Source organism: Indicator indicator, chromosome Z (assembly GCF_027791375.1).
Source record: "Indicator indicator isolate 239-I01 chromosome Z, UM_Iind_1.1, whole genome shotgun sequence".
Taxonomy (NCBI): Eukaryota; Metazoa; Chordata; class Aves; order Piciformes; family Indicatoridae; genus Indicator; species Indicator indicator.
The window spans coordinates 55,108,227-55,121,568 of record NC_072053.1 but is presented as its reverse complement, the minus strand read 5'-3'; the positions used below and the strand labels follow the sequence as shown (position 1 = coordinate 55,121,568).

The following is a 13,342-nucleotide window of genomic DNA, read 5'->3' as shown; positions in this document are numbered from 1 at the left end:
AGACCTCATAGCCATAAAGAACAGCTATCACTTCCTTTTCACAAAGAGTCACACGGTAAAGACAGTGGATACAAGTTGATACTGGGGACATTCCAACTGGATGCCAGAAATTCTTTTTCACCAATAAACTCCCAAGGGAGGTGGCAGATTCCCCTACATTAGACAGTGTCAAGGCCCAGCTTGACAGGGTGATGGGTCATCTCTTTTAAGCTATATTCTTACCCTGAAAGGTTGGACTAGATAATCCTTGAAGTCCCCTCCAACCTGGTATTCTGTGAATCTATGAATTTCCAGGGATGCAGACCCTCACCTGATTCATGGCCAGCTCAGTGTGTAGGGTGGGCCTAGGAGTCTACTGCCATCAGCAGTTCCACTTCTTAGAAATTAAGCATGTTTTCTACTTCAGTTTTTGCTTTTGCCTTCAGTGAAATGGATCAGCTGAACTTTTGCACATGCACTCTTACTCTCACAGCCAGGATGTGAGGAATCTATCTTGTGTCATCTTAGCCTTTTACACGCACCTAGGAGCTGACATAGTTTGACATTTTAATTTTAATGTCAGAAAGAGAAAGCACTTTACTAAATTTGGTTTTGAGGCAGTGGTTGGAACAGGGACTTGATTCCAAACCAAGACTCCTACTTCCTATTTTTGATTCAGTAATAGCTTCAGTGGGTGGCCTAACACTTTGGAATTTTGGAGCCCTAATTCTCACAGAAATACAGGGCAATAAGACTTTCCCTTTATTTCCCTGTGTAAAGTTGCACCAATTGAGTGTCAGAAATGCAGTTAATTAAAATATTTTGCTTAGCTAGGCAGCATTCTGAGTTCCTGTTGTTTTTGTAGGATTTGTATCAGAGATTTGTCATCAAGTGGACTGTTTTTCTGTAATTAGTTGGTCATTTCTCATTTCCAGGAAGTGGTTTGCCTCTGATAATTTTTTAATAAGCTAGATGTCTGTTAGACTAAAATAAAGGGAATGCTTCCATTATTTCTGTAATTTTGTCTCTTTATGTTGCCCATCCTTCCTATGAATTCATCCTTGCATATGTTTACTTAATTTTTAAAACAGTCAGTCACTATATGGCATGTGATTTCAATCTGCTTCCCAAAAGTCTTGAGATCTTACCAAGAATGCCCAACTATTATTTAACAGTTATTCTAAGAGTACTAAACAGAAGAACTCAGTGTGTCATGTGTTCGCATTTTGGTAAATAGCTTATTTCTCAGCATGGGCGTGTAGATGCAAACTCACACACGCTTGTGCATTCAGACTGTGTGCAGCTACCTGGGTGTTGACATGATTAGCATGTGTAATTCATGGAGTGGTGTGGACAGATGTCAGTGTCTTTAGGCAGATGCAGGTTCCTTCTTCCTTAACACAAGAAACCTGCACATTTTCTTAGAGGCCAACACTTCAAACCATGAGAAATGTTTCCTAAAGATGCAGAGTAAAATTCACATCAAAGTGTTAGACTTAGTTCATAAAACCCATCTAATAGTAATAGAAGCAATCTCAGATGGAATGAAGTTACCTTGTCTAGTCTGAGTAATACGAAGATCTACCTCAATGGAAAGAAATGTTTTTCTTTTCTCTTACAGTCCGTGCGTCACTAGAGTGATCCAGATTGAGCCTCAAGCATATGCAGAGAATGACAATACTTGCTACAGTCCTCCACCACCGTATAGTAGTCACAGTTTTGCACATGAAACTCAGATTACAATGCAGTCTACAGTGCAGCTGCGTACAGAATATGATCCTCATACACAGGTGTACTACACTACAGCGGAGCCTCGCTCAGAAATATCTGTGCAGCCAGTGACAGTGACACAGGATAATCTTAGCTGCCAGAGCCCAGAAAGCACAAGCTCAACAAGGGATTTGCTTTCCCAGTTCTCAGACTCCAATATGCATTGCCTGGAGCCACCCTGTACAAAGTGGACACTCTCATCTTTTGCAGAAAAGCATTATGCTCCTTTCCTCCTAAAACCAAAAGCTAAGGTAAGGGGAAATATTTACCTGTTTTTCAAAAATCGACTTTTGTCTTGCCCAGTAACAAAATTATCATGGCAGTGATAGTAAATGTAAGGAATAAGTGGAATTATTTGAAATAACAATTCTTCACAATTTTACAGATGATTTCATACCTTAAAAGTCATGTTTTGTGATTGCTGTAGACATACTTTACAAACAAAAGTTATGAGTGAGGGTTTTGATGACTTTCAGTAACACAAGCTTATGAATAGTGAAAGTAAAGCTGCTTTTAAGCCTTATTATGATACAAATTTATCTTCCATGATGCAAAGCTTTTTCTGTAAAACACAAATCAGCTAAGCTGTGTTTTGTGTATGAAAAATAGAAAGGAGAAATAAAAAAAGAAAAAGAAATAAAAGCTTTAAACTAGGCTGATGGGTTGAACGTGGCTTTGCAGTGTGCCTTTACGAATTGTTAAATTCTTTAGAAACAAAAACCAAACACATTTCCGTTTTCTATTGCAGATTGTAGTTATTTTTCTTTTTCTGGGTTTGCTTGGGCTCAGCCTTTATGGAACTACCCGGGTGAGAGATGGACTAGATCTCACAGACATTGTACCACGGGAAACAAGGGAATATGACTTCATTGCTGCACAGTTCAAGTACTTCTCATTCTACAACATGTATATTGTGACACAGAAAGCAGACTACCCAAATGTCCAGCACTTACTTTATGAACTTCACAGAAGTTTCAGCAACGTGACATATGTTTTGTTGGAAGAGGATAAACAGCTTCCCAAAATGTGGTTGCACTACTTTAGAGACTGGCTACAAGGTAAGAGAGAGCTGCATGATGTTTTCTTACTTCTACAGTAGTAACCACTTACAGTAGTACTGATCCCCTCTTTGAAAAGAATCACACAGTTTAAGACTGCAAGCAGGCAAGAGAACACCTGCCTAGGTGCTGATCTGACCTCTCACGTTGACTCATTCTTTTTCCAGTGGGTCACTTAAATTCTTTGTGGCTAAGTTTGCTCCTCAATAGGACAGTTTCAAAGCTTTAAGACGTTATCTCCATGAGAGGCCACCTCACACCGTTAATTTCTAAGCAGCTAATGAGGAATTCTGCTTTATAACCAACGACCAAATGTGGCCCACTATCTTGGGAAAATAAATGTCTGCTGATTATTTTGGGCTGTCCAGGGAGGTGGTGGGGTCAAAGTCCCTGGAGGTGTTTAAGAAAAGACTGGATGAAGCACTTAGTGCCATGGTCTAGTTGATTAGTTAGGGTTGGGTGATCAGTTGGACTTGATGATCTTGGAGGTCTCTTCCAACCTGGTTGATTCTGTGATTGTATCTGTTCTGTCGGGAGAATCCCCACAAAGTGTTTACCATGGAAAATGTGCTGACCTTGTGAGACTGTAAATTTTAACCATAACTGTTTACAGATGACCAGTGCAGGCAGACCCTGATTCTTAGAGAACATGTGGATAACTGCCAGTATTTGGGGTATTTCATTCTTTCTGAAAATATGTGAAGCAGTATTATGAAAGTAGATGCATCTAAGTGATGTATCTTAACAAAATGATCAAGTTTCTTCTGTATTCAGTACATTGCTAAATCATGCAAAGCAGTCTTTCAGGTATTACCTTCAGTTTTTTTAATGGTTTTAAAATATAGTGGATCTGTTCATTTACAGTCTACTTACTGGAAATTTTACTTTAAATATTTTGCTCACATAAGCATATTGAACTGTAAGGAAAGGTATTACTGGCAGGAAGAAAATTCAACATAGTTTAGATATTTTGCTGAGTTGAATTCTTACTGTATAGATCTCCAAGCAAGCATCTTTATTCCAAATCCTCTTGTCCCTCTGGTGTTTCTTTCTTTTGTGGGTATTTTTTGTTGCTGTTCTGAAACAGTAGTATAAAAGGTGTCTGGTGTGTCCCCTTCCACCTTTCTCCCCCAAACCTGTCAGGGAGACTGAAATCTGAGATTGTATTCAGGATTTTCACATCCTGGTGCTGAACTTCAGCACAGTCTGCCAGCAGTAAAGTCGGGAAGAGGTGCCCTTGGATCTGCTCCCTTGCTGGCTTCTCAGAGTGAAATGCTGGAGGCTTGACCAGTTGATGTTGCTCTCAGGGGTGCTCACATTCCTGCTGCCCCTCACTCAGGGCTACCTCATACTCTCCCAATCTCTTTCACTTCAGATGCCTTGTGCAAAGAACTGTTTGTGTGACCCTGGCCTAGTGCTAAAGGCCTTCATGTTTCCTTTTCTGTGCTGGTTGTCCACACTAATACGTGACCTATCCAGATCTGCTCTTCTCTTAGGGTATTCCTATTCTTTTCTTTTTGCAAATTCGTGGTGCTTCAAGTGGATGTGCCAGCACTCTGATGAGGGGTGCATTGCCTGGTCCATTGATCATCAACAGTTTTATAATTAGTCTTTATAATTACTAATTAACATTTAGGTCTGTGTACTTTTACTTCATCCCTACCTTCCCCAAGAGGGGCACAGTTAATACAAAGCAGCTTCTTTCATAAAGATGCAGGGCTATCTTAGAATCATAGAACCACAGAATTGTTAGGGTTGGAAGGGACCTCAAGGATCATCTAGTTCCAACTCCCCTGCCATGGGCAGGGACGCCTCAAGCTAGATCGGGTTGCTCAGAGCCACATCCAGCCTGGCCTTAAACACCTCCAGGGGTGAGGCTTCTACCACCTCCCTGGGCAACCTGTTCCAGTGTCTCACTACCCTCATGGTGAAGAATTTCTTCCTAACATCCAATCTGAATCTACCCATTTCTATTTTGTTTCCATTCCCCCTAGTCCTATCATTACCTGACACCCTAGAAAGTCCCTCACCAGCTTTCTTGTAGGCCCTTTTAAAATACTGGAAGGCCACACACAGAGTGGAATGCCACTCTTTTCACAGTATCACAGTATATCAGGAAGTTGGAAGGGACCTCAAGAGATCATCAGGTCCAACCCCCCTGCCAGAGCAGGATCACTTAGGATAGTCCACACAGGACACATCCAGGTGGGTTTTGAAATTCTCCAGAGAAGGAGACTCCACAACCCTCCTGGGGAGCCTGTTCCAGTGCTCTGTCACCCTCACTGTACAGAAGTTTCTCCTCGTGCTGAGGTGAAATCTTCTATGTTCAAGTTTGAACCCATTGTTCCTTGTCTTATCACTGTGAACCACTGAAAAGAGTCTGGCCCACTCCACCTGACACCCACCCCTATATATAGACATTGATCAGATCCCCTCTCAGTCTTCTCAAGACTAAACATCCCCAGGGATCTCAGTCTCTCTTCATAGGGGAGATGCTCAAGTTCCCTAATCATCCTCGTGGCTCTTAGCTGGATTCTCCCCAGCAGTACAGAGTGTGATACTCCACTCATAGAACTATAAAGACAAGAGATACTGAGATGTATCAACAGAAGTAAGTTACGTTCTGAAATAGTACAGGGCATTGATGTAACACAGGGACCTAAAGTATTATACTAACAGCCACCACACTGGTGACAGGGAATTATCTGAAGGTACAGACGCTAATAGAAGAATGCCTGATCATTACTAACTGGGGCTGATGCTGAGGTGGTTAATGGGAGGGGAAGGTGAAAACAGAATTTACAAATAAGGTGCAGTTTTAGGCTGGATTCAGGGAGGATTGTCCATGAAGTAAGAAAAAAACAGTTCTGCTGCTTCATTTCTACATGCTGGAGGAGCAGGATAATCAAAGTAGGGACAACTTTGTGGATAATTACTGCTGACTTGACTGGGAATTCAATGCTAGAGATTAATGGCTCAAGATGGCCTTCTGACACACACTCATTTGTCTAGCAGAATGAGGGAAGCAACAGCATGTGAACAAAAGCATTTTTTCTCAAGAAGGCTTCCTTGGTCTAAGCCATATACCAGCAGTGGAATGTCTTCTAACATTCTTGTTTTTTCAAAGATTCCCTTGTATTTTGCTTTCTGGTAGCATATCATGTTAGGATATTATCTGTTCTGAAAATACAACATTTCTGTACATGACTGAGTGTAAATGAGGTAGCTTGAATCCCCTGATGGTTTGTAACAAGCCCTTGTTTTTGCAAAGGGTAATCTTATCTGCTGTTTGATTGTGATAGCTGTTCACATGAGTCAGTAGGAATTCCTTCCTCATGCCTGTTCCTACATCCCACATAATTTTGAGGATTTCACTTTCTTCTGAAGCATTAGGCAAAAATGACTGCTGCTATGAAAAAAATCCCATATCCAAGATTTTTTAAATTCCCGTAGTTTTGTAACTTTCCTGCAGAAAGAGGTTAACAAGTTAATTTATCTCTCTGACCCAGAAATACTTAATTAATCCATTTATAAAAGACTGAATGTCTTTTAAAATCATTGATATGAAAAATTTGTAATGGAATTACTGTTGCCTTTGAAGGCTCCAACTCTGCTATTAGTTTCAGAGTGTTACAGGAAAAAATTAGTGTTACTGATATTTTTAAATTAATTCAAAATCAGGCACAGCTCATAGTGGTTTCTTGGTATTTTTTTCTGTAGACTTTTATTTTCATCAAGATCTGTGATAAATGAACCCAGAGTGTAAAGTAGTTAAACCAGTCGAGGAACAGAGATAAAACATAGAGCAGAGTTTGAGGGATGACCAAACTTGTGAGAACAGGGGAGGGGCCGGGAGATGCAAGAGAGCTGAGTTTTCACCTGCTGAAGTGATGTGAAATGTACACGCCCTTTTTTGACATACTTTGCAACCACAAATTGGTAATGTCACATACTAATGAATATGTTTGTTATCGTGTGCCTGTGATGCCCTCTGATAGGAGTTCATGTTAGTTTGAAAGCTCAACCCCCACATGCTTGTCTGTTGTAGCAATTAGTGTCCTGCTGAAAGGAGACATTTTTACCCTAAGTTAAGCTGGTTTTTGGTGATCTCCATTCCTGTGTGCTTTTTTAATGGCCTCCTCCTAACCTCCTGGAGCTCTTTCACATGATAGCCCAAATGTTCTCGCCTGGATACTTAATGAGAGGCTGACGTGGAGCTGAACTTGGTGCAGAAGGGACCGATTGATATGATTGAATGACCTAGAAGGTGTTTTGCCCTCTCCAAGGGCACCAGCAAACAATGCTTTTAAACAGGGGGCGCTGAAGTCCTTTGGTGGTGCCAGAAAACCTGATGGCAAAATGTCCTCCTGAGCAGGTGCTAGAGGGCTGTGTGCTGAGATCTGGCAGGCTTCCATCACTGCTTGATTCTCAGCCTGTTGGGTTTCACAAGTGTGTGCAAGATGCAAGACGACATGGGAGGTAACTTTTCTAGGGAGAAGCAATGAATTTGTGAATGGGAGTGGGTACTCTAGCCCAGAGGTGGTGCTGGCCAGGTGCATTTTCTCTTCCAGTGCTCTTATCTCTGTACAGCTGTAGCTAACCAGTCTGTAATGAGGGTTTTCCTTACAGCTCCTCAGCACAGCTGAGAGGTAGGTCAGCGATTTCCTCTATCACCACTCCCCCAGCCTTTTCCTTCCCTTTCCTGGACAAGCAGTTTGTCATCTGCTTGCACAAAGCCTCCTTGTACTGGGCTGTGGCTTCCTGTACTAAATCTGATCCAAATTTGTGCTGTGAGGTATTCCCTCCCCCTTGAAGGGTGGCAAGGAGGAAAATAACAGTTGAGAGTGAATAGGTGTTGGCTGTGATCTTTACATGTGCTGGCAGCAGATCCCACGACTTGTATTAGCTGCACAAGTTGAACAGATGGAACAAATTGACAAAATCGTGTTCACTCATGCTGTGCTCAAGGAGCAGCTGAGTTGCTGTTTGAAGTTGAAAGTATGAGTGTGTTTTTTCTTTTTTTTTTCCCATGTAGTGGAATTTCTGGTTATATTGTAGAAGCTATTGCCTTGGTGCTCTGCAGTAGCCCAAAACAGTTAATGAGAGCAGTGTGTGTCATCCTGTATGGCTCATTGTACTTGGCCAGGGTTTTGGTGAGGCAGAGAGAAGTATAGAGGATGTTTCGCTTCCAGATACTGGATTAAATGCCTCCTCTAATTTTTGAGTCAACAATGAGCAGTGAAGTTGGATCAGGGCTGAAGCCAAGCCATTTCTGTTCTGTCACCATCCAGGTCATGGCAAGACTTCAGCTTTGTTTTGAGGAGAGTACGAAAGAAGTGATAAATACAAAATGGAGTTTTGAGTGTGATGATTCTGGAATTGTGGTTCACAAGGAAAACCACTTCTTATTCTAGACAAGCTTAACTGTTCCCCGTATGTTTCTCCCAAGTGGAGTGCTAGATTGCTCTCAAAGGGTCTGAGAAGGACACAGGACCAAAGTGAGCTGATTCTGTTTGAGATCTCTTTTGCCTTGAGAGGAAGCTGCTTTACACCAGTGTGCACATCTGCAGTTTACTAGCTTAGCGTTACTGGTTTGCATGACATGGGAAGACTGTTGAGGCTTCTTCCTTGCACCTTCTTGTTTACCCTGTCTTTCTTTGGGCAAAATACAGGATATGCAACTGGTGCTTTCATCTTCCTGCATGCTAAAAGTGAATGAGGACCCCAGATTTAGGAGGCAGCAGGTGGATAATTTTCTTCCTGATTCAGATATGAAAAAGAGTCACTATTCTTTCTTCCTACTGACATTAGTTCTAAGAACTATTGCTTACCTGCTTGTTTTGTTTTCTCCTTGCCTCCCTTAACGCTTCAGGACTTCAGGATGCATTTGACAGTGACTGGGAAACTGGGAAGATCACTTACAACAATTACAAAAATGGATCTGATGATGCTGTTTTGGCTTACAAACTCTTGGTACAAACAGGCAACCGTGCAAAGCCCATTGACATCAGCCAGGTACTGTATGAGAATCCGTACAGGTTTGTACAGAAATGCCTAAGCTATACCTCACTGACATTGCTGAAGCTACTTGTTAGCTGCAGTCTGGCCTGTGTTGCAATGTTCAGAATCAACACTGGGAATGCCTGCCCTTGATTATTACCAGTTGGTGTGTGTTTGGTTCTGCTCCTGTGTCAGACACACTTGATTTCCACTGAAGTTGTGAAAAGTGTTTTGCTGCATCCATAGGTAGATGGAATCTGGTGTTATACCAGACAGAGCCAGTGTTAACATTGTTGCCCTAAGTGGCGTTGTTTCTGATTTGAATCAGATTGCCTTACAGGACTGACCTTTGCCCAGCTTTCTGCTGTGGCTTTGAGTCTAGCATTTGCAATCATTTCATTGGTTCCTACTGATTTATGCAAAACATAAATTTTTTAGTAGTGAAAGGAACTGAAATTGTTACATGCTGTTTCGTATTCTTCTATCACCATCACTGAATACAACTGTACTGTTGTAGAAATAAGAATGCCCTGAGTATGTCTGGTGTTCTTTTGCAAGGTTACTGTAGCATGTGACTGCGTTTGCTGCAGCCATTGGTAAGTGGAAGTACATTGGGTTTGACACCTCTGAGAAAAAATTCTTCAGTAACCTAACATCTCCTCTCTTAGAGTCATCAACTCACTGTGCTTTCAGGCAGAAAAATAGTCTCTAATGAGTTTCTTGGCAGATCTGCTTTTTGTGTTTCTTTTTTTCCTGGCGTAAAAGATGACAGATTTACCAAGTACATTGTTCAAAGTTACTATGGTGTGTAAAACATACTGCTCTATAGCAACATGCAATGTGCCATCAGGTCTGAATGAAACTTCAGCTATGAATTAAGCCAAGAAAGGGAACTGAAGAGAAAACCTTCACTGAGGTTTTGTTTAGCAGAGTGTACCAGGTACACTGTGGAACAAATGCAATTGGACTGCAGCTGCCGATACAATTTCCTGTGCCTGGGAGGGAGAAAAGTGCGGTGCACCCACAGGGGCTGCGTGCTGTACTGTGCAGTTCCAGAGACAGCTTGAAGACATACAGTTGTTGCATATCCTGTGGACTAATTGAATCCAGATCCTTGGAATCCAGCTTTTTTTTTTAAACTGCTGTCACTGTTGTTTTTCATTTGATTAAAAAGACCTGAAACTGGAGCTGAGCCAGAATTTTAAATAAACAAAACAAAAAAACCCAGTAATACTTTTCACCCCCAGAGTCCTCTGTCAGAGCTCTAGCTGTGCAGGATTTGGCTACAGAACCTTAGAAGTGTACCACTGCTGTTTATCCCACAGATGCATTTGCCCATGGTGACCCAAATAACGCAGGGCACTCATCTGCTTTCTTGACGCTGGGCATTTTCTGAATACATAGGTCATAGGAGGCAAGTGTTAGCAAAATTTATACAGATGTTGTTTTATTTTTATAGCTCTCCTCCATTTACTGGGTGGCATTTCCTTCAGTGTTAACAACAGAGGTTAACTGCACACAGACGTGTACAGGGACTCTTGCCAGGTTTTCTTTCCCTGTCTTTAAATATGTTTCTCCAACTTGGTTGTTTTTCACTCTCAGCTGTGGGCTTTCAGAATTTAGATTTAATTGGTTCAGTCTATTCTGGAATCATCTGCTGATTTGGTAGCTATTGTAAATACTGTACAAGTACTAGTTTATACATAGCCATTTTCTCTTGTCATAGTAGGTTTTTAGATTTTTGGTTTTGTTCTTCTTACCAAACGATAGTTTACTGATCAGTCACTTAAAGTGAAGATTCACTCTTTTGCTTTTCCCCTCCTGTATATGTGCTGCATCTGTCTCCAGGCCCTCTGATGAAAGATTACAGCAAGAGTCCCCAAACTCCGTTCTCAAAGCCTTATAATTGTTTCCATTTTGCAGTTGACTAAACAACGTCTGGTGGATGCAGATGGAATCATTAACCCAAATGCCTTCTACATCTACCTGACAGCCTGGGTTAGCAATGACCCTGTGGCCTATGCTGCCTCACAAGCAAACATCCGTCCTCACCGCCCAGAGTGGGTCCATGACAAAGCAGACTATATGCCAGAAACAAGGCTGAGAAGTAAGTCACATTTCATCTTACTGTCTTACAGTTTATATAAGCCCCCCCACTTCTTCCTTCACAACCAATAACTCTGTAGTTGGCTGATGTTGCAGAGGGCTCAGAAGTATAAACAGGACAATGTATTGTGTTACTCTGCAGTCTTAGGGGACCCATGCACCACTGCAAATGTGGCATCACCACAGAGTTTTTATCATGTTGAGAAACGAGTTTTACAACAGTTTAAAGCTCTAAAAGCTCTTAGTAAGCTTTGAGTGTCACAGGATATATTTTTCTGGAGAAACTTGGAGACTGCATGCAGTTCCTGTCTATGTCATCATAAAACTTCATGGCAGAGATTATGTCATGTTTATCCTTAATACCTAACAAATTTTTATCAAGTTAGCTCATATTCTGAAGCTACCAACACTGATACGGCACAAAAGCTACTGGGTAGGGAAGCTGTCCTAGTCTGTGCCATTCACTGATTCCTGAGCACCAGTGCCAGTTCATGCTATTTTGCTTTTAGCTTTCAGTTTCTTGGGAGGATTGCTAGTTGGACACCAGTGGAGAAGAGGAGAGGGCATATAGAGGGGGACTGGTACACTTGGAAATGTGATTGGGTAACCAGCTAGCTGTGCTGTGGTGTATCAGCACAGGGGAGCTTTTGGCCAGGTGCTGGTGAAAAGCTGCTTTAACACTGATGAGGAATAAACACAAGTATTGAAATAGATGTGTTAAATTACATAGAATTGTTTCGGGGCTTGATGTAGACTGTGTTCATCCCATTACACTGCATGACAGAATACAGTAGTCTCCTGTACTGCTCCAGCTTTCAGTTTATTGGGGAGTTTTTAAAATATCACTTCTTCTAAAGAAGTGAAATTTAGATTCAACACTTTTAAGCATGTTACTGTGGAGAACAGTGTTTTGCAAGTTGTGCTCTCTATGTATCTTCTTTCCAGATACATGTTTTAACACTGCTATCCTTTTCCTAGTTCCAGCAGCTGAGCCCATAGAATATGCTCAGTTTCCTTTCTACCTCAACGGATTGCGTGAAACTTCTGACTTTGTGGAGGCTATTGAGAAAGTTAGAGCTATCTGCAGCAACTACACCAACCTGGGCATCGCCAGTTACCCAAACGGTTACCCGTTTCTGTTTTGGGAGCAATACATTGGGCTTCGTCACTGGCTTCTCTTATCCATTAGTGTGGTTTTGGCTTGCACATTTCTTGTGTGTGCCCTCTTCCTTTTAAACCCCTGGACTGCTGGGATCATTGTAAGTTTATTATAAGGGTCTTTGTTGAAGTCAAATTCCTTTCAGCATAGCTCTTGCTGTAGTCGGGAAGGTTTTGTTTATGTCTGGGCTTCTGGTGGAGTATATATATTGCATCATTCATTATATATTTATTCAACTTGAGGGGGTAGGGTTCATGCTAATGGTACAAATCTTAATAACCTTAATCTTTTGGCCACCTCTTCTGCAGTTGCAAAGATTCCTTAGAAAGGTACATAAACTTTTGCTCTTGCTCAGGTGCGCACTAACACAAAAAATAAAGACACAGAGGAAAATTAAGAGCTTTATTAAATATTAAAATTATTTCTAATTACGTATTCCTTCCCCTCTTTTTTCAGACATAGTTATTTTTCAAGGCAGTTGCTTGTGATTCACTTGCCTGTAAATTTTCCCACTGATTTCTGAATGAAGTCTTTCTGCAAAAATTGAAATGGTTGGGTAGTGTGGTACCCACTGTGGAAAGAGTGTATCTGAGAGCTATTGAGAAAGAACCATAAGATTATAAAGTGAAGAGTCTACTCCTCCATGCTTTCTGCAAGGCACCATAAGCCTCTCAGTAAACATTCAAGTTAAATTGAAAGATGATGTTCCTATGTTTAAATTCCATAAACTGTCTTATGGTTTATGAAATGCCAGAAGTGGAAAAGCATAAAACAGTTACTAGTTTCTGTAACATATGTTTATATGACAGGTATGTTAAAAAGTAAATATTTAGTCTAGAATATTTTTCATAGCACTTAATCAAGCAATTTATGTTATTACTCTTGATTCATTACCTTATAAAATCATTTATTGTGGTGCATACTTTTTTCCCTTGGAAAAGGCCTTTATTTTCAGAGTCCACCATCACTTTTGTGTCTTTTTTTTTTCCACTCAGCTCTGGCAACTTTTAAAGTTAATTCTGCAGATTTTCTTCCCCTCCCTTTTAGTCAAGTTTTTTTCTCCAAGGTAGATAAAAGGAAAATAAAAACTTTCTCCTAGGTTTACCTGTTCACTTTCTCCATGTCAGTGCCTCCAAGTATCTGAATTTAAAAGCTCAGAGCCCCTCTGTAACTGAGACTTATCAACTGATGATGGCATTTGGTTTATTCTGGGCTTTAAACCTACTCAGAAGTCATCCACACTTATATTTGCAGTTCTACAAAAGAAAAA

At 41.0% G+C, this 13,342-nt stretch overlaps 1 protein-coding gene across 1 annotated transcript in view; it reads left to right on the top strand.

Annotated features, from left to right (window-relative positions):
• PTCH1 (patched 1) overlaps positions 1-13,342 on the top strand; it is a 43,722-nt gene that overhangs the window by 18,708 nt on the left and 11,672 nt on the right. Inside the window, exons 12-16 of the mRNA XM_054397232.1 lie at positions 1,601-2,000; positions 2,498-2,807; positions 8,680-8,822; positions 10,731-10,914; positions 11,892-12,172. Of these exons, the coding sequence (XP_054253207.1) occupies positions 1,601-2,000; positions 2,498-2,807; positions 8,680-8,822; positions 10,731-10,914; positions 11,892-12,172 (1,318 nt within the window). The remainder of the gene's footprint in view (positions 1-1,600; positions 2,001-2,497; positions 2,808-8,679; positions 8,823-10,730; positions 10,915-11,891; positions 12,173-13,342) is intronic.